Source organism: Meriones unguiculatus, chromosome 1 (assembly GCF_030254825.1).
Source record: "Meriones unguiculatus strain TT.TT164.6M chromosome 1, Bangor_MerUng_6.1, whole genome shotgun sequence".
NCBI classification, from domain to species: Eukaryota; Metazoa; Chordata; class Mammalia; order Rodentia; family Muridae; genus Meriones; species Meriones unguiculatus.
This window is the reverse complement of record NC_083349.1, coordinates 94,252,225-94,279,683: the sequence shown is the minus strand read 5'-3', so window position 1 is coordinate 94,279,683 and position 27,459 is coordinate 94,252,225. Positions and strand designations below refer to the sequence as shown.

The 27,459-nt window shown below is 42.7% G+C and overlaps 2 protein-coding genes across 7 annotated transcripts in view; one reads left to right on the top strand and one right to left on the bottom strand.

Annotated features, from left to right (window-relative positions):
• The window catches only part of Slc3a1 (solute carrier family 3 member 1), a 35,363-nt gene extending 23,960 nt beyond the window's left edge, over positions 1-11,403 (top strand). Inside the window, exons 7-10 of the mRNA XM_021652746.2 lie at positions 302-497; positions 6,724-6,891; positions 7,798-7,914; positions 10,779-11,403. Of these exons, the coding sequence (XP_021508421.1) occupies positions 302-497; positions 6,724-6,891; positions 7,798-7,914; positions 10,779-11,222 (925 nt within the window). The 3' untranslated portion in view covers positions 11,223-11,403. The remainder of the gene's footprint in view (positions 1-301; positions 498-6,723; positions 6,892-7,797; positions 7,915-10,778) is intronic.
• The window catches only part of Prepl (prolyl endopeptidase like), a 31,189-nt gene continuing 13,134 nt past the window's right edge, over positions 9,405-27,459 (bottom strand). For all 6 annotated transcript variants that reach the window (XM_060363493.1, XM_021652721.2, XM_060363477.1 and 3 more), the window contains 10 exons: positions 27,084-27,219; positions 25,116-25,332; positions 24,388-24,573; positions 20,233-20,430; positions 18,590-18,765; positions 17,159-17,375; positions 14,113-14,262; positions 13,073-13,196; positions 12,218-12,291; positions 9,405-11,938 (listed from right to left, as the gene is read on the bottom strand). In XM_060363493.1, coding sequence (XP_060219476.1) covers positions 11,849-11,938; positions 12,218-12,291; positions 13,073-13,196; positions 14,113-14,262; positions 17,159-17,375; positions 18,590-18,765; positions 20,233-20,430; positions 24,388-24,573; positions 25,116-25,332; positions 27,084-27,219 — 1,568 coding nt within the window. In that variant the 3' untranslated portion in view covers positions 9,405-11,848. The remainder of the gene's footprint in view (positions 11,939-12,217; positions 12,292-13,072; positions 13,197-14,112; positions 14,263-17,158; positions 17,376-18,589; positions 18,766-20,232; positions 20,431-24,387; positions 24,574-25,115; positions 25,333-27,083; positions 27,220-27,459) is intronic.

Below are 27,459 nucleotides of genomic sequence, written 5' to 3'. Positions count from 1 at the left end.
GACGGTGCCGCTTCACCTCAGTCCTCTGCGACTTCTGGCCCTTCCGGTCTCTCCAGCCCCTCTTCCGTGATGCTCCCTGAGCCTTGCAGAGAGGGGTGCTACAGATGTCCCTGTGTGGCTGGGGGACAGAGGCACCAATTCTTTGTACTCTGACCTGCTGTTTGTGTGTTCACTGCCCCTGTGCAAAGGAGCTAAGCTCTGCTGAGGTCTGAGGCTGCGCTGGTCTGTGAGCGGCCCCGCATGTTATTCAGGGCATGCTCCGTGAGCAGCTGGAGTCAGCAAAGTTTGCCTCCTCTTCCAGGTTCATGGGGACGGAAGCCTCAGCCGAGAGCATCGAGAGAACCATGATGTACTACGGCTTGCCATTCGTCCAGGAAGCTGATTTTCCTTTCAACAGTTACTTCACCACACTAAACACCCTCTCTGGTCACACTGTATATGAAGGTATCGCATCCTGGATGAAAAACATGCCAGAAGGAAAATGGCCCAATTGGATGGTAAGCCCTCGTGCAAGGCACACAGCTGTACTTCTAGACAGTCACCTCTAAAATGATGGCCACCTTGTCCTTCAGTGACCTTACTCAATGTTAAGTCTGCCCTAGCTTCCGACCAGGCTTGTCTGATTTTTTATTGCTGTGACAAAACGCCATCATAGGCATACTTAAAAATCTTATATTTACCTTATCTTTTTCTCCCTACTCCACTCCACTCCAGCTTCTTGTCTCACAACAGCAACTAGGAGCAGCAAGGGGCAAGCAGGAGCAGCCTCGTTCTTTCTCAGAGCTTCCCAACACTCTCTGGGCTCTGGCATTTATTCCCTCTCCAGAGTCCTCAGATTTAAACTCTGCAGCTGGCAAAGAGCTCCTCTCAGAGCCTGCATGAAGCAAACAGTCTGCTGCCGTGGACCATCTGAATCAGTCCCACATCCCACACCTGGGACCAAAACAGAAACATGTTTCTATCCACAACACACCATGACCAAGAAGCAAGTTGGAGAGGAAAGTGTTTATTTGGTTTACAATTCCATATTGCTGTTCATTATTGAAGGAAGTCAGGACAGGAATTCACCTGGAGGCAGGAGCTGATGCAGAGGCTGTGGAGTGGAGCTGCTTACTGGCTTGTTCTATGAGGCTTGCTCAGCCTGCTTTCCTATAGAACCCAGGACCACGTGCCCAGGGATGGCTCCACCCACAATGGGCTGGGCCCTCCCCATCAATCACTAAGTAAGAAAATACCCTATAGGCTTGCCGACACCCTGATCTTAGGGAGACATTTTCTCATTTGAGTTTCCCTCCCCTCAAATGACTTTAGCTTGTGTCAGGTTGACAGGAAACTAGGCAGCACAGGGTTCTTATTATGGAGAGAGGACAGTATCCACTCAACTAAATCAATACTTAATGAATATTTATCTATGCTTAGAATTTCACTAAGCTTGATTAGGATGGCTATCAAACCATAATTCCAACCCACTTTCCACAGTTTATGATCCCAGTACAAACAGGTTTCCAGTGTGAAGGCTACAAGCCAGGGTGATGTTTGTTGCATAGAGTATCATGGAAGAGGCATTTAAAGCCCAGAGAATCCGGAAGGCTTTCCCCCATCTACACATAGCCTGCTCCTAGGCTATGGAACAGTGGAGGGTTTCTCTGTACTGAGCACTAGTGAGTTAGTGTGTCTAAACACAGGAGGGGCACATTCCAGAGATGACACAGAAGACAAAACCCAGGTGCAAAGCTCTTCAGTGAGCGAAGCCTGCAGATGTGGAAGTTGTCAGTGGTGGTGGTGGGGCTGAGTGTGAAGGAATGGGGCTGGACTGCCTACTCTAGCAGTTTACTGTACTTTACTGCCACTGCCTTAGAAACATGCCCTTCCACTCACTCCATTTACATTTTCTCTTCACTAAGAAGTTCATCTTCTTCGTTTCTTGGGGTTCTTTGTTTGTTTGGTTGGTTTTTGTCAGGGTTTCTCTGTATAGTCCTGGTTGCCCTGGAACTTGCACTGTATACCAGGCTGACTTTGAACTCGGAGATCTGCCTGCCTCTGCCTCCCTAGTGCAGGGATTAAGTGTGTGTGCCGCCACCACCAACTGGCTAGAAATTAACCTTATCTTTGTATTATACACTCAAGTATTTGAAAACTTTTTACGTTTGTAATAACACAGTAGAAACACAAACATTGCTTGGGTCTATAGTTTTTTCCTGTATATCATTATTCTGTAGCCTATTCTTTTTTTGTTTAAAAATTGTCATACATTTTCATCTTAAAAGTGAAGACCCAGCTAGCCATGGTGCGCACGCCTGTGATTCCAGCACTCTGGGGCCAGAAGCAGGTAGATCTCTGTGAATTCAAGGCCAGCCTGGTCTGCATAGAGACTTCAGGCCAGCCAAGGTTGCATAGTGAGACTCTCTCACAAAATAAAATAGAGAAGATCCACAATATCCTGGACTGTCTAGTGTCATCATCTTCCACTGTTCATGTCCTGCCAGTAGAAGGGTCTTTGGTACAGAATTGTTCCCTCTTGGAAGGGCTTCTTCTGAGGGACCTGCCTGAGCTCTCAGCTCCCCACCCCCCACTTCCTGTCAGGTCATCCCTGCAGGCCCCTAAACTTCCTCTGTTGCTGAAATGACCTTGGGCTTCTGAGTCTTTTTCCACTTCCTGAGAACAAGAGCTGTAGGAGTGCAGCGTCATGTCTTCTTTTCCGTGGTGCCTTGATGGAATGCAGAGCTCCTGTGCTTGCCGAGAGCACTGTCTTACCAACATCTGCAGCCGCAGCTCTGGCTCTGATTTTCAAGCACCATCGCTGTGCTTTTATCCTGTTGAGATTTCTTTCATGCACATGCGGTGCATGATATGTCTCACAGGTCTCAGAGTCGTCACTCATTTTCTTCATTTTTCTCTTTCCTATTCTCAGTTCAGACCAACTCAGCTGACCTGATTTCAAGCCTTCTTTTGCTTTCTCTTGCAGTTCAAACCTGTCAAGCTCTCTTAAGGAAACTTCAACTTCTATTATTGTACTTTTCAACTCCAAGATTCTTACTTGGTTCTTTTCATTATTATCCATATTTTGATGTGTGAGACATGATTCTTTTTGTTTGTTTTATTTTGTTTTTTGAGTCAGGGTTTCTTTGTGTAGCCTGGGCTGTTCTAGACTTGCTTTGCAGACCAGGCTGGTCTCGAACTCACAGAAATCCATCTGCCTCTGCCTCCCTGAATGCTAGGATTACAGGTGTGTGCCACCGTACCCTGCTGCGGCATGATTCTTATGCTTGCAATTCTTCAGATAGAGCTTAAGTTCTCTGAACAGATATACAACTGCTTTAAAGACCTTGTCTAGTAAGCCTAAATGTTTTTGTCTCATTTATAAATTTTACATATAAAACTAATCATAATACTCTATATGTTACAAGACAGGGTTTCTCTGTGTATCTCTGGCTGTCCTTGAACTCACTCTGTAGGCCATGCTGACCTCCAACTCACAGAGATCCACCTTTCTCTGTGATTAAAGGCACATACCACTATGGCCAGCTTAGTTTAGTTTCTCTTGATCTCAGTGACATTTTCCATCACCTTTCCCATATTTACATTATGGCCATATTTTTGTTACTTTGCATGTCTTTTACTTTTTTATTTTTGTGGCGACTTGGGTGTTGTAGGTAGTACAATGGGGTAATTCTAAAAATCATAGTTTTCTTTCACAGTGTTTGTTGTCTTGTTCTTTAGTCACTTTCTTAGATGAGTTCTATAAAGTCTATGTTCTTGGTTTGGTGTGGCCAGGGAGATATCTGGAGGTTCTTTTTAAAAAAAGAGATTTTATTTTTCCTCCTCCTTTTGAATTTTGTGTACGTATGTGGTCTGTTGTGGCTGTGAGTGTGGTGCCTGAGGGGGCCGGCAGAAGGTGTTTGACCCCATGGAGTTGAACTGACAGGTACACACGAGTGGCCTGATGTGGGTCCTGGAACCACATTCTGGTATTTGCTTTTAACTGCAGAGTCATTTCTCCAGGCTTGGGGAGATTCCTCAGATGCCTTGAACTGGTGAGGGTCCCTGACATTGCTGAGGGGCTCTTTGTGTGTGGGCAAGCTCCCAGCAGTTGGCAGTCACCTTACAACCCACCTTAGTCAGTCTTAAATCAGCTGGGATGAAAGCTAGAACCTTGTCACACACAGGAATGTTGGCAGGCCTCTCTTGGGTGTCTCGTTCCCCAGTTGTTTCCTTTGGTTCTTCTTCCGGGCCTTAGTTTAGCATAAGTTGGTATAATGTCCAGGCCAGGTGAAGGCAAAGTATTGTCACAAATGTTATGAGGAGTAGAATTCTTGTTGTTTGCATAGTTAATCCTTAGTCAGATTAGATAAACACCCTAGTGAAATGAGCTTCAGTGGAGTTTACACAGCAGCAGGTCCCGGATACTTCAACATCCAGTGAACTTTAAATCCATCCATCGCTGCCCCTGGCTGTTAGGCTCTTGTTTAGTTGCTGTTTGTGGGGTTGTTGAGCATATCATGGCCTTGAAGAGAGGGTAATTAGGGAAAGTTAAATGCTCGAGCTATGAAGCTCACTGTTTTTTCTGAATAAGTTAATCAGTAGATTTGCCACTGCCTTTAGTTAATTTTACATGTTCTGAAAAATACAGAGTTTTAGTTTTTGCCAACATTTTCCTTGTTTGGGAGTTTTGTTTTTGTTTTTAAACATTGATTTATTTTGTCTGTAGAGCTGGAATTGGAACCCAGGGCCTCATGGATGCTGGGCATGTTGTTCTGAACCGAATCCCCAGCCTTTAGGAGCTGTTTTGAGATCCTTATTCTGTCAGTTGGTTGTGCCTAAGATGTCACAGTTTTGGCGATATTGTTTTAGCAGGCACAGAAAGCATTTTGACAGTTTCTAGTGTTGTAGGTTGCTGGCATTGTTCTCAGTCTGTGAGATCAAGGTGATCTGCGTTCACTGCTTTGAACTACTCAGGGAAAGATTTTCTGCTTTGAACTCTGAAAAGGAAGAATTTACTCTGTGACCAGATGACATGAGAAATCAGTCTGCAGAATTGCTAATGGCACTGAAAAGAAGACAACAGATGGCTGAATGTTCTGGCCATAAAACTAGAAAAGTGATTATAGTGATTCACAAAGATACAATTATGGGGGTTACCTTAGCACAGCTAAGGGAAGAGAAAGATCAAGTTCAAAGCCAAAGGCTACTTGTCCATCACAGTGTAATTCAAATACTGGCCTTTCTCATCTGTGAAAAAGACACAGTCCTTGTGTCACAGGTCTGTGAGGATAAGTTACGACATAGGTGTGAAAGTATTTAAGCAGCAAAGTGCTATGCTCAGTGTCTGCCCACTGGATCCAGCTGAGGTGCTGTGGGAAGAAGAGTTGCTGCAACTATTCTAATCTGTAACTGGAACACTTACCATATGGAAATCATGTACAATTAGAGAACGTGTCAGGAGACTTCTTACACTGTGCCCTTTCTTTTATTTATTTATTTGGAGACAGAATCTCGTTATGTAGCCAACAACGATCCCAAATTCATGACCTCTCCACCTGAGCTACCTCCTAAGCACAAGTATGCACCTATGAGCACAAGTAACCATGCCCAGTTTTGTAAATTTCTCTGTGAGAACTAACTTGCCTTTTGTCTTTGTGTGTGTGTGTGTGTGTGCATGCACGTGCTATCTCACAGCATATGTACAAAGAGACCTTGAGTAACCTTGGGTGTTGCTCCTTAAGGTGTGCCCATCTTGGTTTTAGAGAAGGTCTCTCTCTGGGATGTGGGCTCCCCAATTAGGCTAGGTGGTCTGGCCAGTGCCCCAGGGATCTGCCTGCCTCCTCCGTATCGCCAATGATGGCATTACTAGGGTGTAATGCCATCCTTCTTTTTACATGGGTGCTGGGGATCAAATTCAAGTTTTTACATGTCTGCAGCATGCAGTTTACTACCCCAGCTTTCTCCCCAAGCTCCCAAATATCTCACTAGAGATTGGTTTTGGATAGTTTGAATGTCAAAACAAGAAAGATACATTAGATGTGCCCATCTGCTTCTCTACCTTATTCTCTTATTTTATTTATTGGGTTTTTCAAGACAAGGTTTCTCAGTATAGCCTTGGCTGTCCTGGACTCACTGTGTAGACTAGGCTGGCCTCAAACTCACAGAGATACACCTGCCTCTGCCTCCCAAGTGCTGGGATTACAGGCGTGCACTGCTACCACATCAACTTTGTTCTCTTACCTTTTTGTTTTGTTTTTCAAGACAAGTTTTCTCAAGCATGTGCCTTGGTGCACACATGAAGGCCACAAGAAAACTTTGTGGAGTCAGTTTTCTCCTTCCACTTTTAAATGGGATCCAGAGATTGAATTCAGGTCACTAGGCTTGCTAGGCAAGCCCTTTCACCCACTGAGCCATCTCATGGCCCTTGTCTTAGTATTATGGAATAAAAAAAAAACCTTGTTTCCTTTGCTGTTGGTATTTATTATTCTTGTGTGGGAAACACGAATATGGATCCTTTAAACTGCCTCTGAATTGCAGTACATTTGCAAGGAGCACGCTGAGAACGCACCACTGCTTGTGGTCTTTCTTTGGGTTACTATGTTGTGATGAAACACTGTGAACACCATTACCGAAGCAACTTAGGGAGTGATCATCAAAGGGAGTCAGGGCAGGAACTCAAGCATGGAACTCTTTCACAAGATTTTGTGTAGAGGTGTGCTCATAAAACTATCTGCCTTTCAGACTGGCAGGCCAGAGAGTCCCCGGCTGACTTCTCGCCTGGGGAACCAGTATGCCAACACCATGAACATGCTTCTGTTCACGCTCCCGGGAACACCCATAACTTACTACGGAGAAGAAATAGGGATGGGAGATATTTTCATCACGAATTTCAATGAAAGCTATGATATTGTAAGTACGATACAATTTTTAACTGTGGGGCCATGACTACACTGACAGACAATTTATCACTGCTATTCAATGACTACTGAACAGTCATGGTCACTTTTTTTTCACTGTTGCCAGTGAGGGTTTATCAGCTTTCTTGGTGGTTGAGCTCATTGAAATGCCACCTGCTAAGGCACACAACTGAGTTCTTAAACAGATCCAAGGAGCCTACAGATTCTGAGGCTTTTGAAGACCAGTGGCTTACTTTGGATATTATTCATTGCCCTCTTCCTTAAATAGTTAGGGACTTACCTACCTCTGGTTTTAACCTGTTAGTTATGTGAGCACAGCACTGCCTTGTCCTGTACCACTGTGTGGCTTTGCTTTGTTCTGAGGTTATGGTTCTCACGGTTTGCTTGCTGGGTAGACAACATCCTGACCTTTTAAAAGTGCAGTTCACTTTCCCTTGTGTGACAGACAGTTTCCTTAATATTTGGTTAATTTAAACTTTCTACCAGCGGCTCACTGTGTGTGGATGTTCGCACGCAGCAAAGGATTAGGGTGGATACGGGAGCAGGCACAAGTCAGATGAGCCAAGTCTGGCAGGGTTCCTGACTCTGCTATCAGTTTATCAGAGCAGGATGAGGTGACAGGCTTTGCTAGTGGAAATCTCTTTTATATTTTCTGAAAAAAGCAGCAGATTCTAAGCACATGAAAGTTCAGTTTGGAAGTGTATTCGCTATTTTCAAACGGAAAGCATGAAGCTGAGCTATCTGTGTACATTGAGGCTTTTTCATCACAGAGTCCGCTGTATGCTGACGTCAGCTCAGGACTGAAGGGGCAATTGGGAAGTGGCCAGGAAGGGCCCAGATGGATTTCTTGTATGACCTGATATAACCTGATCACTTTGTTTTTGGTTTTTCAACATAGAATACTCTTCTCTCAAAGTCACCAATGCAATGGGACAATAGTTCAAATGCTGGGTTTACTGAAGGCAACCATACCTGGCTACCCACAAATTCTGATTACCATACTGTGAATGTGGATGTAAGTATTGATGAGAATGTTTCACTGACTCTAGAATAAGGAATGAGTGTCTACCTGAATTACTAACATCCTGAGCATGTGGGAAACCTTAACTAAGACATTAAAATCCATCACACACTAGTCTTGTAATTTTCCATTTGTAAGGAGTTTGGAAACCATGTTTTTGGTGAAATATGACTTGGTACACTAGTGCCCCAAAAGAAAATCATTCACAGCATTTAGTTCTTCACTGAAATGTCTTGCCTGAGAGTGCTCCACTATGATGGTAATTCTACAGATGTCTTTATAGCAAGCCTACCTTCCCTTTCTCTGTAATTTATTTTACAGTCGTCACTAAGTTTTGAGGAATTAGAAGGTCCCTTTTAAAATGCCAGGGGTGGGAACTTCAGATCAGTTGGTCTAACAGAAGTCTCTTAAAAAAAAAAAAAAAAGGAGAAATCTGGGCTCAAGAGATGTCTCAGTGGTTAAAAGCACTGTCTGTTCTTCCAGAGGTCCTGAGTTCAATTCCCAGTAACCACATGGTGGCTCACAACCATTTATACTGGGGTCTGATACCCTCTTCTGGCATGCAGGTGTACATTCAGATAAAGCACTCATATATACACACATATATAAATCTTTTAAAAAAGACCACCCAACCCAAAAAAGGAAAAAAAATCACTAAACAAAAGAATAAGATGATTATAAATAAAAGATTAAATGAGGTTTCAGTAGGATGTTGAAACAAGGTAGTCACATATACGAATGGGTAAATTCATATTTAAAGATAAAAATATTCAGATTAGATAAGACAAAATCCAGATATGAGAGACAGCTAAAAGAAACTATTGTAGGCGACTGTAATGGAAAGAAAGCTTTCAATTTAGAGATCAAAAGAATGTTTATACTTTTTGATCAGTAGTTTTACTCTTAGATATCTATATCTATGAATATCCATGTATGTGAAAACAATAAATATGCAAAGCCTTTTCTATGTCACTGTTTGCAAGTACAGAAGTGTTAGAAATGACTTCTGTGTCTATCCATCAGAAAGCCAATTCAGTAGATCATAGGACTAAGGATGTAGCTCCGAAGACAGAATGGCTGCACCAGTGAGAGCGCACTTTGTTTGTTTAACAGGGTTAAGACAGGGTTTCTCTATGTAACAGCCCCGGTTGTCCTGATCTCTCTGTAGATCAGGCTGGCCCTGAACTCACAGAGTTCCACTTGTTTCTGCTTTCCAAGTGCTGGATTAAAGGCATACGCCACTATCGAGAGCAATTTTAAGATGGCACCACCTGTGTAAGCACATCTACATATGCTTGCAGCGGCACAGGGTACCATTTCATGATACCTAAAAAAGGAAGGAATGCAACCAGCCGTCGTGTCCTGCCCGTCTCCGGGAGTGAACAGGCGGCGCTTGAAGAAACCTTTGCCTGGTGTATGCTCTTCTTGCGACTGAAGTTTATATACCACGTGTATGCATCTAGACAAACAACGACTCACAAAAGTGGGTTTGGAAATATTTAATAGCAGACAAAATAGAATTTAATATGAAAAGCATTATGTGAGAGAAATGCAATTTTCAGACAGTGAAAAGAATTGAATAGTCCACTAAAAACCACAAATCTTTATGCATGTTAACAAAAGGTCCAAAATACATCAAACAAGTACTTTGATTAATGCAAAGAGAAACAGACAAGTGCACAATTACAGAGAAAGAGTTCAAGTGAAAGTAGATGGAAAGAGCAGCTCACTGGGCCTCTCGTGTGAGCGGCTGTAAACCCTGCCCTCATGCATTCATCATCTAGAGCTATTGAGAATGAGCAAGAACACCGCCGCGTCACACACACACCAGGATTGCTCTGTGCCTGATAAACAGAATGGACAGCTTCAAATACCCATGAAATAGTCATTAAATACACTTATTAAGCATCTACTCAACAACAACAACCATGACAACAACAACCCCTGCCCCAGGAAACATGGCTGACGAGAGTGTAATGAATGAATATTACTGTTGATTTGGCAACAGCTACAACTAATTTGGCATTATGTATTGAATGTCCATACTCTTTGACACAGGAATTATCTGTCTGATAATCTATGTTAAATAAATAATATTAAACATGGGAGGAGGTGAATGAAAATGCAAGAAAACACCAGAAGTGCAAATGCTGAAAAGGAAAGGGAAGGGTAGCATGGTAAAACTATTTAACAGAATATTATCTGTCATTTCAATGACATCTGTGGGGACAATGTAACAGAAAAGTGCTTATGAGAAAAAAGAAAAAGGAAAGAACAGCACTAAATTAGATATGCTGTGTAGCTGTAAAATCAAACCAAGTCTTTAATAGACAAAAACTAGCTTTTATGGCCTAGAAAACAAAAGGCATAAAGAGAGCAAATGTGGCCTTCCTAACTTGCATCTTAGGCTCTGCAGTTTGCAGTGCTCTTCCCATCACCGGTGATCTGAAAATCAATGTCTGCTGGACCCATGATCTCTGCACAACAGTGCCCCTTCTCATCATCCTACAGATGAGAGCAGCCAAGCCCAAATGCACAGACACTCTCCGAGTTCCTGTGACAGTGGCTTTTTGCATCTGGCAGTTACAACACAGCACAGTGACTTCATTCCAGCAAGCTAAATGACATAAAGTGGAGTCAAATTTGCTTCTGCAGCAACTCTAAGATGTGGGAGCACTGCGTATACTGAAATGACTCCCCAACAAGCAGAAAATCTGATTTGTAATTCCTCTGACTTTAGGAAAAACTATTTATAAATTTGGTAGTTACTTTAAAGGGCAAATGGAAGCAATTTTTTTGAGAGGGGGATAATTATTAAATATTGTGAATATTTACATGAATATTGTTTTTAAAAACAGGTCCAAAAGACCCAGCCAGGCTCAGTGCTGAGGCTGTATCAAGATTTGAGTCGACTCCACGCCAAAGAGCTTCTTCTCAGCAGGGGCTGGTTTTGCCTTTTGAGGGATCACAGTCACTCTGTTGTATACACAAGAGAACTGGACGGCATAGATAAAGTCTTCATTGTGGTTCTGAATTTTGGAGAATCATCAACTGTGCTAAATCTACAGGAAATCATTTCAGAGCTCCCTACAAAACTGAGAATAAGATTAAGTACCAATGGAGCCTCCAGAGGCAGTGATGTTGATACCCATGCCATTTCTCTGGAGAAGGGAGAGGGGCTCATCTTGGAACACAGCATGCAGACTCTCTTCCATCGTCAAGAAGCTTTTAGAGACAAATGCTTTGTGTCCAGCCGCGCATGCTACTCCAGCGCACTGGACATTCTGTATAGTCTGTGCTAGGAAGCTGCATGAAGAGATGGTCACCCTGTATCCAGCATGTTTTGATATACAGTAGGCTTCTGAGTAAGCCTCGTGGATGGCATCAATTTGTAGATATTTCTACAGCACTGCTGCACTAATGCAACTGTTTTGGGGGAAGTTTCTCAAATTTTGAAAGAACAATAAAGTATTTAAAAGATTATTCCAGAATGCTAAAGCATTTAAATATGAAAAATGCTATTCTTTTCTTTAAAGTAGAGTTGTGGAAATTGCAAGATGACTCATAGCCACAGTGCTTAAAAATAGTTATTAGCAAAGAGGAAGGACACTGAATTGTAAACTGGTCAAAGAAAATTCTATTAAAAGACATTAAGTTGCTCTGATTGGAAGGGAGGCCTGGCGTTCCCCTGCTCCCAGACCTTCTGGCCCCCTTCTCTACTACCAATGTAGTACGAGCATGACCGAAACGCTGAGGTTTGTACTGGTGGGAACAGTACAAGTGACACATATGTTAAGCAAAACTACACAAAGAAACAACTTAAAAAAATACGTGATAACTTAAAAAAAAATCTCACTTTTGCTAAGCCAACTGGAAATGAGACTAGTTATTATTTCCACGTGTGTCTAGTCCAGCTAAATGCAGCAGTTCAGAATTTCAGGTATTTCTTAAGATTCTCGAAAGCATTGGTGCTGTCAAGTCCAAGTTCCTCATACAGGAATTTCATCTGGGCTGTAATCTAAAAGAACCACACTTGAGGATTAGACAGAAGAATCAGAATCCCAGTGTTCCCTAGTCTGTCTTTATCCAAGCTAACCTGACTTGAGTCTTTAACCCATTTCTCCTTAGCAGAGCCCCCTCATGGGGACAAGGGCAGCCCTTGAGCACAGTGGCCTTCCCCTACCTCATGCCGCTGGCCTGACATTGAGAAGCAGCCCTGCCATTACCACTGAAAGCCTTCAACACAACACATCTAAAATCAAGGACCCTGTCAGTGCAAAGGGGATGGAGAACATACCTTTTTGTGAGAATCCTCAATCACATGATTCCCTCCAGGCTGAATATCTAAAATGATGTTGGGGGGCTGATAGCCTGAAAGAGTTAACACAAAAGCAATCAGATCTTCATAAAACTGAGACCCATCTCTCCCTCCTTCTAAGCACTTAACTCAAACAGCAAAGGAACAAAACAAAGTCACCATAACTACCACCAAGGAGATGGGAGGGCAAGGGGCAGGAGGCCAGTTTCTGAGCCAGGGGGAGCAGGACACTAATGGCTGAGGAGCCTGGGTGCCAGAACTGGCACATTGAGAGAAGACTGTGACCTGTGACCCAGGAGGGGGTCAGAGGTTGTGGTTTAGGAGGGTGTCAACAGTCTGTGGGACCTGAGAGTTTGGGACCCTGGAAATACCAGCTGTAGCAATGGAGAGGGAGAGCTGGAGCTGCATCCACAGAGACTGACTTGGAGGGTGGCCCTCCTAATTCCAAACCCAGAGTGTGTTACTAGGCAGTTTTAAGAAAAAAGGAAGAATTTTTAAAAATGACTTTTCTACACCTGGCTGAAAATGAGTAATCTTAGAGCAGCGACAGGATGTCTCACTGACTGTTACATGACTGAATCTATATGTGCGGTCTCCTAGTTCCAGTTACTTTTACTTTTATAGTTGGATTTCCTCTCTGCTTTGAGTCCTGCCTGCTTTGCTTTAACATTACTCCAAAGGGGGCAGTTGCAGCTACATGGACTGTAACCGAGGAGCCAGCACGGGAGCTGTATGTGGAGCATGCTGTTGCTCAGGGCAGTCCCAGGTCAGCTTCCAAGTGCCTGGGTCAGGCTGAGGGCAGCCCCAATACCAGGTGCCCGGTCAGGCAGCTACCTTCACCGGCTTCCTTAGTGTGCTCTGCAATGGCTTCCTGGAGTTTCTCAGTGTAGCTTACAATTCCTTTCAGAGGTACTCGCTCATCATTTTCATAGGCTGTGATATGAATTGAAGGGTAATGCTGAAAGAGGACAGATGCACAGAGTTATGTTACTCCACGATTCCTTCTACCCTGTAGATTGTTTGTTCCCCCGAGGGCTGGAAGTGTTTGCTTATCAGGAGCTCTTGAGCAGGCCTCAGGAGGATGGCGCCAGGCTAACCGTTACCTGTTGTGTGATTAGCATTATTATTTTTTTTAAAGAGTTATTTATTATGTATACACTGTTCTGCCTGCATGCCAGAAGGGGACACCAAATCTCATTATAGATGGTTATGAGCTACCATGTAGTTGCCAGGAATTGAACTCAGGACCTCTGGAAGAGCAGCCAGTGCTCTTAACCTCTGAGCCATCTCTCTAGCCTGATTATCTTTTTTTTTTTAAGAGCAAATCATAATCATCAAAAGTCAACAGGATTATGTTATATTTATATAGCATTTTAACATTTCAGAAAATGCCCTAAAATACATTTGCCTATCTCAAAAACATTATAATTGGTTTTAATAGAAGGTTTGAACTTTCCAGGTTCTCTGATATTTGAATTGTTCCTATAATTTGAGTATTTAAATTTTTGCTGTTTGCCTTGTACGAGTTATATTGGTAAGTAACCAGTATCCATTCTTTGAATAGAATGAATGAATGCTGGTTACTTGGTTACTTATCAATATAACTGGTACAAGGGACAGCCTTTTCCTCTCTAGAGAGACCATGATGTCATTTAATCTCTACTGGATCAGGGGATGAGAACGAATGCTTGTCTCAAGGCTGTTAAACTGAGGCAAATGTGGAGTACGAGTGGACCTAACACCAAAGAATGATTAGGTGCCCTAAGCAGAAACAGCCTCGTAGGGCCCTCTGACTCTTGTCCCACCTCAGCGTGTGCCCTTTCAGTTGTCCTCTCTATTGCTTCAGGACAGTGACCGCAACCGCATCTCCCTACCTGAGGTTTAATGTTTTGACAGGGACAGTAGCGTTTTATGTAGTTCTTGTGCTTCTCATCAGATGAAGGGTTCCCCCATTCTTCTAACTCTTCCAGTGTCAGAGGAAGTGTGGTGTCCATCATGGTGTTGAGGACATCCAAGAAGGGTGCCTAGTCAAAGAAAGAGAAAGCCAAACAGAAATATATATATATTTATGTGTGTATGTATGTGTATATATATGTGTGTGTGTGTGTGTGTGTGTATATATATATATATATATGTGTGATCAAAGGTGAAATGAGCTTCACAATAGTCTCCTGCATAAAGACATACCCAGGTATGAGAGGGCACAGCTCAGGCTTAAGTACAGCTGGTAATTGACAGGTGGAGAAAGAGCATTCAAACTCCTTAAAAGACATTTTTATAACAAGAAAGAATTTACTTCATAATTTCACAAATTTTGTTTTTAGTTTGGTGCCTTTTCTCCTATTTTTACTTATATAAAAGTAACAAATATAGCTCTATATTTCATTAGGATGGCTATTATATCCATCCATCTGTCTGTCTATCTATCTTATACTATTAAAAAGAATCTCACAATAATCAGAATATTTCAAGTTGGTGATGAAACAGAGAAACTGCACCATTTTTGCCTATTGGCTAGACTATAAATGGTTGTCACTGTGGCAAAAAGCATTGCAGTTCCTCAAAAAAAAAAAAATATGAAGGTGACATTTACCTTTTGATCTAGCATCTCCTTCCTAGAGATAATAACCAAAAGAGCTAGAGACAGGGTCTTCCCCACCAACCCCAGGTAGGGTTTCTCTGTGTAGCCCTGGCTGTCCTGGACTCACTCTGTAGACCAGGCTGACCTCGAACTCACAGAAATCTGCCAGCCTCTGCCTCCCTGAGTGATGGGATTACAGGCGTGTGCCTCTGCTCTGGGTTGAGGTAGGGTCCTAAAGGGACACGAGGACAGTGAACAGACCAACTGTGCTGCAAGCGTGCAGGCTGGAGTCCTCTGCATGCGGTGACGTCAGGACCAGCTAGGCAGAACCAGCAGTTTGGCATGATGCCACTCAAAAGAGCTGATGTGCAGACGGAAGGCAGAGAGTGGCTTTCAGGGGTGGGGACTGATGGGTAGAACGCTCAAGGCTATGTCTTTCAGTTTTGAAAGATAAAATTTGAGATCTGGAGACTGACTGCGTAATATATAAATGTCTTAACAGTAGTGAGCTATACACTAAAAATAGTTATGATACTAGATCTTCTTACTTTACCATGACTAGAAAGTCTTAGAAGGGAGAAAAGCACCATCAGCATATAAAGTCTGCTTCATCTGCTGGGATCTGATGATAAAGCTCATACTTAGTAGTTTCATAAGATCTAGAAAATATCAAGAAAAAAAAAAAAAAGAAAGAAAAAACTACTGGCCCTAATTAGTACTGGAATAGCAGTTAAGAGCTCTGGCTGCTCTTCTAGAGGACCCAGGTTCAATTCCCAGCACCCACATAGCAGTTTACAGCTGTACATGACTCTGTTCCTGGGGACCGAACACCCTTCTGTGGCCGCTGAGGGTTCCAAGAATGCACGTGATACACAGGCACACAACACAGGCAGGCAAAACACCTATGCACACAAAATAAAAAGAAGTAAAAACCCTTAATTAAAGGAAAAGTGCTTTTTACTTCTTAGAGCATGTACTTTCCAGGTTTCTCTCACAGTATCGTAACCGAGTCCAGGGAGCTGTGGTCCCTGGCTGCCACCAGCCTGGTTAGGAGGGCCACTCTACCACACCTGTGGTGACCATGGAGAATCTAATTGAGGCGATGTGTGCGCCTGCCCACTCTTCAGGGGCAGCAATGGCGGGGCAGTGCTGTCCTCACAGTGGCTGCTTCCCTGTCTGTTCCTGGCTGAGCAGCCTCTGGTCCTGGTTCCTAACACTCCATTAACCCTTCCTGCTTCAAATGGCCAGAACTGTGGGTGCTTATCATCAAGGACTTTGGCTCCTACACAAACACTTTGTGTTGACTATTTAGGCTATTCCAGTTCTTCACTGTAATGAGCAATTGAAATAAATATCCTCACACATATATTTCTGGTTATTCCTAATTTCTAAAATTCAAGGTTAGCTCATTTTATATTGTAAGCAATTTTGTTATTATGTTTGTGGCTAGATTTATTTCCTTTATAAAGAATATTTAAAAAAAAACAGATTTCTAGATCAAGTTATTAATACTTCAATTGAACTTACTACTCCTTGCTCCACACACACACACACATGCGCACACATGCACACACACACACACACACACACACATGCGTGTACACACACACACACACACACACACACACACATACACACGCACGCATCCATGCATCCTGAAAAAAATTACTCTGGACTGCCCCAGTCATCATTTTCCAGAGCGTCTAAGTAAAAGATAGAAGAAGATGGATGTGAAGCCAGAAGACATGACACAGCTTCACAGTTTTACAGAGTAGGAAAGGGCTGTAGGACATTTCCAGAACTGAGAGTTAAGTCAAAGGACAGGACTACACCAAAAGACCACTGAGAATGGAGTATCTACGCCAGGTGTGGTGCCCACACTAAAATCCTGGTGCTTTGGAGGATGAGGCAGGAGACTGTAAGTATGAGGCCAGACTGACTAGCTATATAGAAGAAAATAAAAGAAACAAAATCATGGAGTGTCTAAAAACAGAGAGTCCCTGGTGTTTGACAGCATACTGTCACACAGGTGTGGTGTCGGAGGACAGTGCACCCAAACTCATAGACAGGATATTCAAGCCGACTTCTGGACCCATGGCACACACAGTTTTCTACATGTTCTGGTACACAGAAATGGCTCATGGGGCACAGCCATTAGTCTATCAAAGAAATACTGCAAAATCCATAAGTTGTTGTCAGGGATGATTAAGATAATTCCACATGTTCTAGAGCCATAGTTCAGTTCAGACTTAAAGGCTTTGATACACCATAAAATGCTAACGCTTCCCCCTCTTTGAACAATGGCACACCTGCCGGTCTGTGAACGGGACAGTACTCACCTCCAGAGTCACAGCTCTCAGGAGCTCTGGCTTAGAATTGCACAGTGCTCCCACAAGCACCCCTCCAGCACTGAAAGCGCTCAGCGTTGTTAGGCTTGGCTGAGAAAAGCCTTGGCTATGAAGCGTCTTAATGCAAGCCTCTAAGTCAGCAAGGCCATTGAGTTTTTTAGTTAGACGGCCATCAGCATGCCACTGGAGGCCCAACTCACCGCCTCCCCTGTAGTGGGAGAAAACAAAAACGATACAGTATAGGTCAGCAAACTGTATCACAGGCTCCTGTGGGGCACTGGAGCTCAGGATTGCTGTCATGCTTTTAAACACAACAAGAGGAAATACACAACAGACACCGTGATTGGCCCGCAAAGGCCTAAACCAGTACCATGTAGTCCACCATAGGAAACAAAACAAAATAAAAAGCTGGCTGTGGTCAAGATAATAAAAATCTAATTCAAAAACTATGCCTGAATGCCTACTGTCTACTTACTACAGACTGTCTTGAGAGAAGACCTTAAAAATGCACAAAGCTCACAGTGGCACGAGGAAAACAGCCCCAGTCACCAGACACCATGGCTCCCGCTGTAACACAGTGTTTGAGCTTTACCTGAGTGGCGTGTGTGTGTGTGAGTGAGGAGCACCACTGCAAAGGAAATGACTTAACTAGCTGTGAAGGAAGCGGGTTCTGGAAGTTAAGGAAGGGAAACTAAGACCCAGAGAAAACAGCATGTATGAGGACACGGAGAGGAGGGTGCCCACGCCAGCCGCAGGCACGAGAGCGGTGGATGCTCCAGAGGGAAGCCAGATCACAAGAATTTTACTGGTAAGTTTGGACCTTGTTCTGGAGATGGGAGGTGGAGAAGGTTTTAAGCAGAAATGAAATGTCTTGAAAACAGCTAGAATACAATGGGAATTAGAGGGAAAGAAGTTCAGCTTAAAGAGGCTCTGTAAGCCAAGCCTACATTAGCTTCACCCAAGCACACGCCTGCCATCTCAGCACTTGAAGGGCACTGAGTTCGCAGCTACAGAGTAAGGCCTGTCTCAAAAATTCTAAACATAGAAACCTGATTTCAAGAGAATTATGTGGAAATAACAATGGAACTAATCAAGCACAAACACCGCTACATCTAGTCCCAGGTCCTAAAACTACTCTTTTGTTCTTTGGATCAAATGAATCTGCTATCTGAATTCAGACCCACCAGGAATACTTAAATCCAAAATACACACAGGAAAGGGGGCTTTTGCCCCTTAATACATTGGGGTTTATCCTTTGTGTCTGGTTTTTAAGGTTCCACTATATAGTCTAATAGAGGTCTGCCTGTCTCTGCCTCCCGAGTGCTGGCATTAAAGGCATGTGCCTGGCCCCTATCATACTGTTATTGTAGTTGTGTCAACACGCTGTAACGCTCATCTGCCAGGAGAAACGTGCTGACTCACCTAACATGGCAGTATGCCAAGATCCACCCATCATCCACCAACACCCGCCTCTCAGGCCTGAAATTCATCTTCAGATCCATTCCGTAGGCTCCATAGACGTGCACCAAGAGAGGCTTCTTCTGCAAGTCCTCAGAATCCGTTTTGTGAAAAATTGTCATTGGCACTAACTTTCCGTCCTGGAAACGAAGAGTGTGTAAGGAAGCACCTTTGCTGCTTGGGATCAGGACAGATGCGAGGCACCCAGCCCATCCCCCATGCCAGAAGAGTTTTTAAATGGCTTGACCCGGGTTTAAACTAGCATGAAGTGCACTCCCAGCATGTGCTTACTGCACCTGGACACCGGCGCTGTGAGCGACGGCAGCTGCATACACAGCTCTGGGCTTCAGCTACCTGCTGCTCTAGAATTAGCCAGGAAGGAGCAGCAGGACGAGCCTGAACATTGGCACAGCTTCTCACAGTAGGAAAATAACTTTGAAAAGCATTTGTCATTGCCCAGTTCTAATTTATTTCTTTTGGGTCAAGTCAAAATGCCTATTTAGCTTGGAACTTTTTTTTTAAGTTCATAGCTTTATTTTATTTTATGTGCATTAGTGTGAAGGTATCAGATCCCTTGGAATTGGCATTACAGACAGTTGTGAGCTGCCATGTGGGTGCTGGGAACTGAACCCGGGTCCTTTGGAAGAGCAGTTGTCTTAACCACTGAGCCATCTCTCTAGCCCTAGGTTGGAACTTTTAGTATAACTTTCTCTCCGTGCCTAGGGACAATTCTTATCTGTGAATATTTAGAAATATGCTGATTGAAAGGTCCCACTAGCTTCATTTTCTCGAACCCCAGAAAAATGCTCAACATTAGTACGTGAGCTCACATGCAGACCATAGTGATGGCTACCTTCATCCTTCAAAGGCCTACAGAACTTTATTAATGCAAATAAAATTATTTTCTATGTGACTGTCTGCATCACACGTGTGCAGTGCCAACGGAGGTCAGAAGGAGGCGCTACATTCCCTGGGACTGGAGTTTCAGAGACTGAGCCAACAAGCGGGTACTAGGAAGAGAATATGAGTTTTCTGGCTGAAAATAAACCCCTCTCCTCTCACTTGTTTATGGTCGTGGTGTTTTGTCACAGCAACAGAAGCCCTAACTGAATAGTACTCTTTCGGAGAAGGCTGCCTGACCACGTAAGGGACCACGTTTCCAGTGTACTCAATGTGCTTTCCTTCGTGGCTGTCAGTGCATTGTAATGGTTTCTTCAGCCTCTGGCACTGTCCATGCTACACTGAAGCCTCATGAAGGCTAGAACTGTATTAGTCTAGTCTAATATAATCAACTATTTACTATACTTTCAAAATTACTGCCATAATTGTATACCAACTTTGACTATTTACTTTTTATTAATTCAACTTTAAAATTCAAACATAAGCAAGTTAAATGAAAGGCTTAGTATACTAGACTTTTTAAAATCCATGTTAAAATTAAAACGTGTTTTTAAAGTTTGAAAAAAATCCATGTATTTCTAAAATCATCTGGACCTTTTCTAGTGTAAGGGATTTTCCAAAAACAGTGCTGAGGCAGCCCTAAAGCTGACTCTGGCAGTGTGTGGTTTCAGTGCCTGGGGGCTGGAAGCAGAGATTACAGCACCTACCTTGCTTTTGGCTTCTATGCGCAAAACACGACTAGTCTTTGTAATGGGATCTTCATGACCAGTTTCCTCAAACAGTTTGCCTTCTGCAAATTTGTAGGTGTAATATTTTGGGGGTCTTATTGGAGAGCAAAGCTGGAAGGGGCAGTTCTTTGGGTCAGAATTTGTATCCATTATGAATCCACAGGCCCAAGGAGGGAGCTGAAGAATAAAAATTATTTTCACTAATTAATATTAAAGTTTCTGAGTCTATTCCAAACAAAATGTTGTGCCTATCTGCTTTACTTTTTGTTATTACATGATACATCATTTAAGAATTACTTCATTGTGACAAAATAGGTATCAAGTAAACAAAACACTGTATCAGTTACCAATAAGATAAAGAAAAATGTAGGAAATAGGTTTATCATGATTCCACATTTACATGAAATTGCTTTGACCATCAAGTTTATTTGGGGGTATAAACTTGGGTGATGAAATAACCAAGTGGCTAAGAATAAGCCCAAGAAATAGTAATCCTATCCAGCAGCAGCCCTTGGTCTGCTCTCACAGAACATGAGATCCTCACGTGGATGTTTGGAGTGATTTTCCCACCAGTCCTTCGCCTGCTGCCTGGACAGCCGTGATGAGGCTACAAACGGGCCCAGCAGCACTAAAGCATTTACAATTTGTTTCTAACTTTAGCTTCCAGGCTGACCATTGTGCCGAACAAAACCTTTCCAGGCACAATGACTCAGAGAGACTCATAGCTATTATGCTCAAGATTCTTAACTTTAAGAAAAATGGAAAGGAAATCAAAATTTATTCTCTTAGAGCAGCAGGGTCCAGCGTCAAGCCCTCCTCTAACATCCCACTTACACCTTTTAAAGAAGCCTGGTAAGCAGGTTGACAGAGCGCTCGAAAGGCACTGAGACTACGAATGTGAAAAGAAAATTGCCTTTCTTTTTCTGAGTAATTGTAGAAAGAGCAAATTCCTTAGAAAATCAGAGGTCTTGGCACACAACATCACTGGCGGGCACTACTGGAGGAAGGGCTGTGAGCACCAAGAGTGCAGACTTCCACTGCAGAAGCCACGGCCAGAGAGCACAGTGGTCAGGCACACTTCCCCAATTAACCCAGGGTCTACTTTCAGAAAAACTAACAAGGACACACATTTGAGGCTGATCTCTATTTGAAAGAAAGAAACCTAACTGCGACCTCGCAACCGTCAGGGTAGGTATAAGATTTCTGGCCCACAGGGACGCAGGGTTTGTTTCTTCTTCCTCTTAATGATGGCCATGGAATACGTTGTTTTAGCTTTAGAACAACTGATACCAATAAATCATAATTTGGGTTTTGCCAAGGTTAAAGGTTAAAGCTTTAACTGTAACCAGAATTATTCCAACGCTATGGACTCCAAAACATCTGCCCAGCTGATTGAGAGTGTTAGCTGTCTCAAGGGCATCTTAAGCCACGTTGCCTACTGAGTGGTAACACACTGAAAGATATTTGGCCTGGAAATAGACTCTCCAGCAAATACAGATGATGACAGCATACAGGGAAACATTTCTTGGGCTTGTGGGTGGGGGTGACACATGACTTAGTGGCTGAGTTTATATAGTATGTTCAGTCCCTGGATATTCCCCCTAGAATTAAATAAACCATCCTCAATTTACTTAAATTACAATCAAATATTTTTCTTTTCTCTCTCTGTCTCCGTCTTTCTTTTAGAGACAGGGTTTTTCTGTGTAGCCTTGGCTGTCGTGGACTCACTTTGTAAACTAGGCCTGCCTCAAACTCACAGAGGCCCCCCTGCCTCTATCTCCCCAAGTGTGGGGATTATACCGTGCACAGCTATATTTTTCTTTTTTAAAAATATACTGATGACATGATGACCGATGAAAAGAAGTAAATTCATGAAAAGTTAACCCTTGCATCGCTGCAGATTGCGTCAAGTGTCCACTAGGTATGGATGCTATACGCATGGGAATATATTGCCAGCTACTCACACTGTGGCTCAGGATTCTGCCTTTTATACACAGCATAGTCTATGGATGTTTACCAGGGTTATTCAGCATCACGCAATTATAAAATTACGGTTAAGTAGCATGTGGGATGTACTGAAGCATTTGATTCTCTTTGATGAGGATGTAGAACAGTATTCAGGGTGTAACAGGAGCCTACAGTTTGGAACAGGTCAGACAGTAGTGAGAGAAATGATATAGCAAAAACTAAAGACAGCATTTTTTGTGAAACAGCAAATTCTTTAAGTAAGACTACTTATTAAAAATAAGAAAAAGTCATTTTTACTTAGAAGACTAGTCTTAGGGACTGGGATACAGCTCAGTTGGTAGAGTTCTTGCATAGCATGCATGAAGCCTTGGGTTCAAACCTGGCACAACGTAAAACCGGGTATACGGTCCATGCCTATAATCCCAGCACAGGAGAGGTGGGGCAGGAGGACCAGAAGTCCAAGGTCAACCTGTACTATCGTAGCCCTGATAAGTCTCTACATGGCAGCCCCACTTTTCTTGATACACAACTGTAATAAATGCATTGCTAGAAATTAACTATTTTCCCGTTCTTGTTTATGTGTACTGCAATGAGGATATGTGCTCTCCGCCAGCTTTCCAACTGCAGCAGATGGAAACAATAGGAAAGCCCTGAAGCAGTGATCATTTTTATTTCGGGATACCTACATAGACATCTGAGAGACTCAGTGTTAAACTTAGCCATGTGGTTTTAGAAAGCAACCCAAGAATCCTAATTGTCACAGGCTCCCATTGTTTATTTGTATCTGTATAACGATCTTGAAGTTCATCTCCTTGATTCCATCTGTTTGCTCCAGTCTTCACTAATAGAGTTGTCTAATAATCTCATGAAGTACAGTTCCAGGAGCTCAAACTATTTCCCTGTCCAAAAACCGTTTCCTCTGCTCACACCAGTTAAAAAGCATTATACTGCTGGGCAGTGGTGGCTCACGCCTTTAATCCCAGCACTTCGGAGGCAGAGACAGGCAGATCTCTGTGAGTCTGAGGCTACCCTGGTCTACAGAATAAGTTCCAAGACAGCCAGGGCTACACAGAGAAATCCTGTCTTGAGCCTTCTCTAAAAAAAAAAAAAAAAACAAAAACAAAAACAAAAACCAAAAACCAAACCAAACCAAACAAACAAACAAACAAAAAACCATTATACCATAACTTCATTGTCCAGAAATAATTTCTCCATTGGCAAAATAGTCCTAAGAATTGGTTCCCTGAAGAGATGTATGGACTTGAGCTTAGAGCTGTGTTTCTCATTCTTGGATATGACAGGTTATTCTGCATATCAAGTTCCTATCTGTCCTCTTTAGTCTATCTCTATTATTCTAAAGAAGCTTTCCTGAGTCAAGAACTCTTCCCTTCTTTTGAGCTCTACGACACAGTTTGTTTTTGAAACCACTATTTAAAACTAACTTATATTTAAGCTTTGTGTTTTGATATGTGTCTAATATAAAAACTTTGCTCAATAGGGCCATGTATTTTATTCTGCTGTTTTGCCACTCTGTGAGGCTGCGTATGCTCACTTAATGCTGCTTTGGAAATGGACAGTAAGGTTGCCATTCGTTGATTTGTCAGGTTCATTTCTGAAGGCATTTTATCACCTGCCTTGGAAGGTATGCACAGTGTCAACTAGTTAGAGATGCCTCTATCATCCTTCTGTGTCACAGACCACTGACATCTATGTATTGAAAGGGAGCAGGTACATACCTCCTGGGTAAGAAAACTGGCAAAGAGAGAAGATGCAAATACACGCATGTGATGGAAACACAGTGAGATGACTACTGTCCTTCTGGGATGTGGCCTCCACAAGCAGCAGTCAGTGCCTGGGTACTAACTACCAAGCAGGTCTCGGTTACTGCTGCTCCTCACACTGAAAAGATACCTGACCATAGAGCTATGCAGAAAGACAAATATAATGAGCCCTGGCACTATTTCTGAAGTCCATCTGTGAGTCCATTGGTTTAAGACTGCATTAAACACAAGGTCTTGCAAGTCATTCTAAAATGATTCTAGACCTGATAAAAAGCCAGTATGCTAAAATCCACTTCAACTGAATCCCTTTTAAGAAAAGCACTCGGCACTTGAATTTCTCTGGTAAGCAACCTGTGTTCTTGATAAGTACAAAGAGTAGACGTACCTTTAGAGAGCGCACTGAGTCGTCAGCCAGACCAATCACATTAACATAGAGCAGATTGCTGTGTTTCAGGAACAGAACACAGTGGTCCTTAAACATGTCCAAGTCTACAACCTTGGTATTTCTCTTCATTGTGAAAAATAAATCCCAGTTCATAATAGCAGGGGCATCAGCTGCTGTTCGCATCAGCTGTATGAACAAGGTTAGGAGAGATCTAGGTGACAAAACTCTACGGCTGCAGCCTTCAGGGCTGAGATGACTGGAAAGGAGATCACATCAGCTGTCACTATTTCATGATGAGCTGTATCAGGGTCCAAGCGTGAGTGTCACCATGTTAGCCCGGTTAGCAGGCTGTGTGGTGCCATGCTTAGCTAAGAGTCAGCCACTGGACAATGGATGCATTGGTATGCCTGCCTGAGACTAATTCAACTGCCAACTCACAATCACAAGTGCTCTTCTGGGCCAGCCACATTTGGTTTTTATAACATAAACACTAAAAAATGTTTCATTGACTTATGTTTTAAGTATAGTTATAGTAGGTAGAAATGTTGGCTCCAAGGGAAGGGAAATAATGGAAGAGAAGAGGGACTGATAATGTCTAGGAAAGCAGTGTCAATTACACACTTTAACTCCCCACCCCCATACTCTCTTATAGCAGGGAAGGTTGGTGCGAGGAAGCTGGCCCTTTTAGGAGCCCGTGCCAAAGGGGAACAAGCAGACTGGAGACCTACCTTGAACTCTGTCGGCTCTCCGACATTAGTGAGGATGTATAATTCGTCATCTCGATGCTCGACATAGTAGAGAACCCCCTGTATTCTCTTCTGGATAAGCACTGGCGGGTCCCAGGGGCTTAGGCCGTCTATCAGCCACACCTCGGAAGTCGTCCTGTTCATGATATTCAGGGTGAGGAAACGACTGTCTTTTGTAAGATACAGGAAAACAAAATAGCTAGAAAGAAGGAAAAAAGCACAGGATTTCATTAAGTCATTATTGTACTGGTTGCAGACTGGGATATGGGTAGGAAATCCCCCTTTCACAGTCTGCAGTATTATTAGATATGTAAGCAGTAAGGCTGCAATGACTTGCATGGGTATAAATATGCCCCTTATTTAAACATATATATATGTTTAAACATATATATATATATTTAAACATATATATATGTTTAAATAAGGGGCATATTTAGAAGCAGGAAAAGAGCTGGAGCTGAGCTACAAACCCTGGAAGACATGTGGAATCAGTGGCATCATTTGGAGTGGCCGCCACTATCCAATCTTTAAGTGTCTCAGGTGAAATGCTACAGAATACTAACAACTGAAGAAGAAATGGTTTTTTTCTTGGGGTGGGGTGGGGTGGGGTGAGGTGGGGTGGGGTGGGAGACTAGCTAGGTGACTCAGCAGTTAAAAGCATTGGCCACTCTTCCTGAGCACCTCGTTCAATTCCCAGCACCTACATGGTAGCTGCTCACAGCTGTCTCTAACTCCAGTTCTCACAGACCTGGTGTTCTCTTTGGCCTCTGTGGCATGCATGTGCTACACAGACACACATGTAGGCAAATGCCCACACAATACAATAGAACAAAAATTTAAAAAGAAAGAAGTGATTTACTCAAGATCAATCTTACAAGCATCTGTGAAATAATTACTAGAACTCCTTGCAGAGTCCTCTTTTGATTTCTTTTGGGCTTTTGAGATAGCCCTGTGCAGCCCTGAAACTGACTATGCAGACCAGACTGTCCTCACAGAAGGACACCTGCCTCTGCCTCTCAAGTGCTGGGACTGAAGGTGTGCACCACCACACCTGGCTCTAATTCTCTTTCTTATCAGAAAAATTAAGCTCTAACATAAAAGTGAAACGATGGGTGAAGAGCTAAAACGCTGTCTATTTTGTTGTTTAATTCCCATAAATATTCAGCTGTCTGGGCAAAACATACTAATTTCTAAATCATTACAGATGTACGACTAAAATTCCTCTGGAAATTTCTAAGATGTCAATGATTGGCATGGGCACAATGTAATCAAGGTTACTCTGAGCCTATTTCCCAGGGATGTTTGGGGTTTGGACCCAAGAATCTTCAGAGACCAGGCTACTTTCCTTGCTTTTTAAAACTGAGACCTGTTCTTGGTGAATAGTATTTCTGTTAAGAAAAAAAAAAAGTGTGCAATGGTAGAGGTAATGGTGTGGGGAGGCGGGTTGGTGTTGGAGCTGTTGACTATTCACTGATGTAAAAATCAGATTTTTAAAATTTAGCATAGATCTTTCCCTTCACAATCTGTATAATACAGTTTCATTACAATGTATGGATTCTATGGCTCTAGAAATAGATATATTAAAAACAAAGAGTCAATGTTTAAAGTGCTCTTTAAGAACATGTTGGCAGGCACTTCCCTGGCCACAACTTTAAGAGACAGTCTACCATCAAAATGAAGACCTGTTTTAAGATAACCAACAACTGAAGTAGTAGAAGAAAAGATGGCAACCGTGGCTGATGGGTACTCTTTGTGGCCACATTTATAACATTTTCATAATTAGGTATCCCAGATTGATAGAATTTGGAGAACTCTATAGATTAGTTCTAGAAGGTAGAATAATGAATAATAATTTCCCCCATTCTCAGCACTTCAAGTCAACAATATTAGTACTTTAAATAGTGGGGGAAATACTTTGGAGAAAAGCGTGTAACTGCATCATTCTAGCACCTTGGGTCTTTTTCTGTGTAGAAACGCTCGTTACGTTTGTTATCCCCAAATGTGGCTCGATACACATCATGGCAGCGAAGATTCCTCTGGAAGGTGTAGAATAAGACATCTTCATCTTCTTCATCCTTTACCCATTCTGAAAGGAAGGAAGGAAATGAATTAAGACACAGCTACCTGTGCTCAGATGCTGAATGCCAAGCAAAGAAGTGTATAAGCTGATCCCCAGAGATCTACATATTGCATAAGCTTGATTAAAAAAAATGTGAGTTTAAATACAACCTAGAGAACATAAATAAAACACTGAGACACTGATCCAAGTTTTCCTTTACTTAGTCTCAATCTACTTAAGCACCTAAATAAAAACCCATATTTAGTG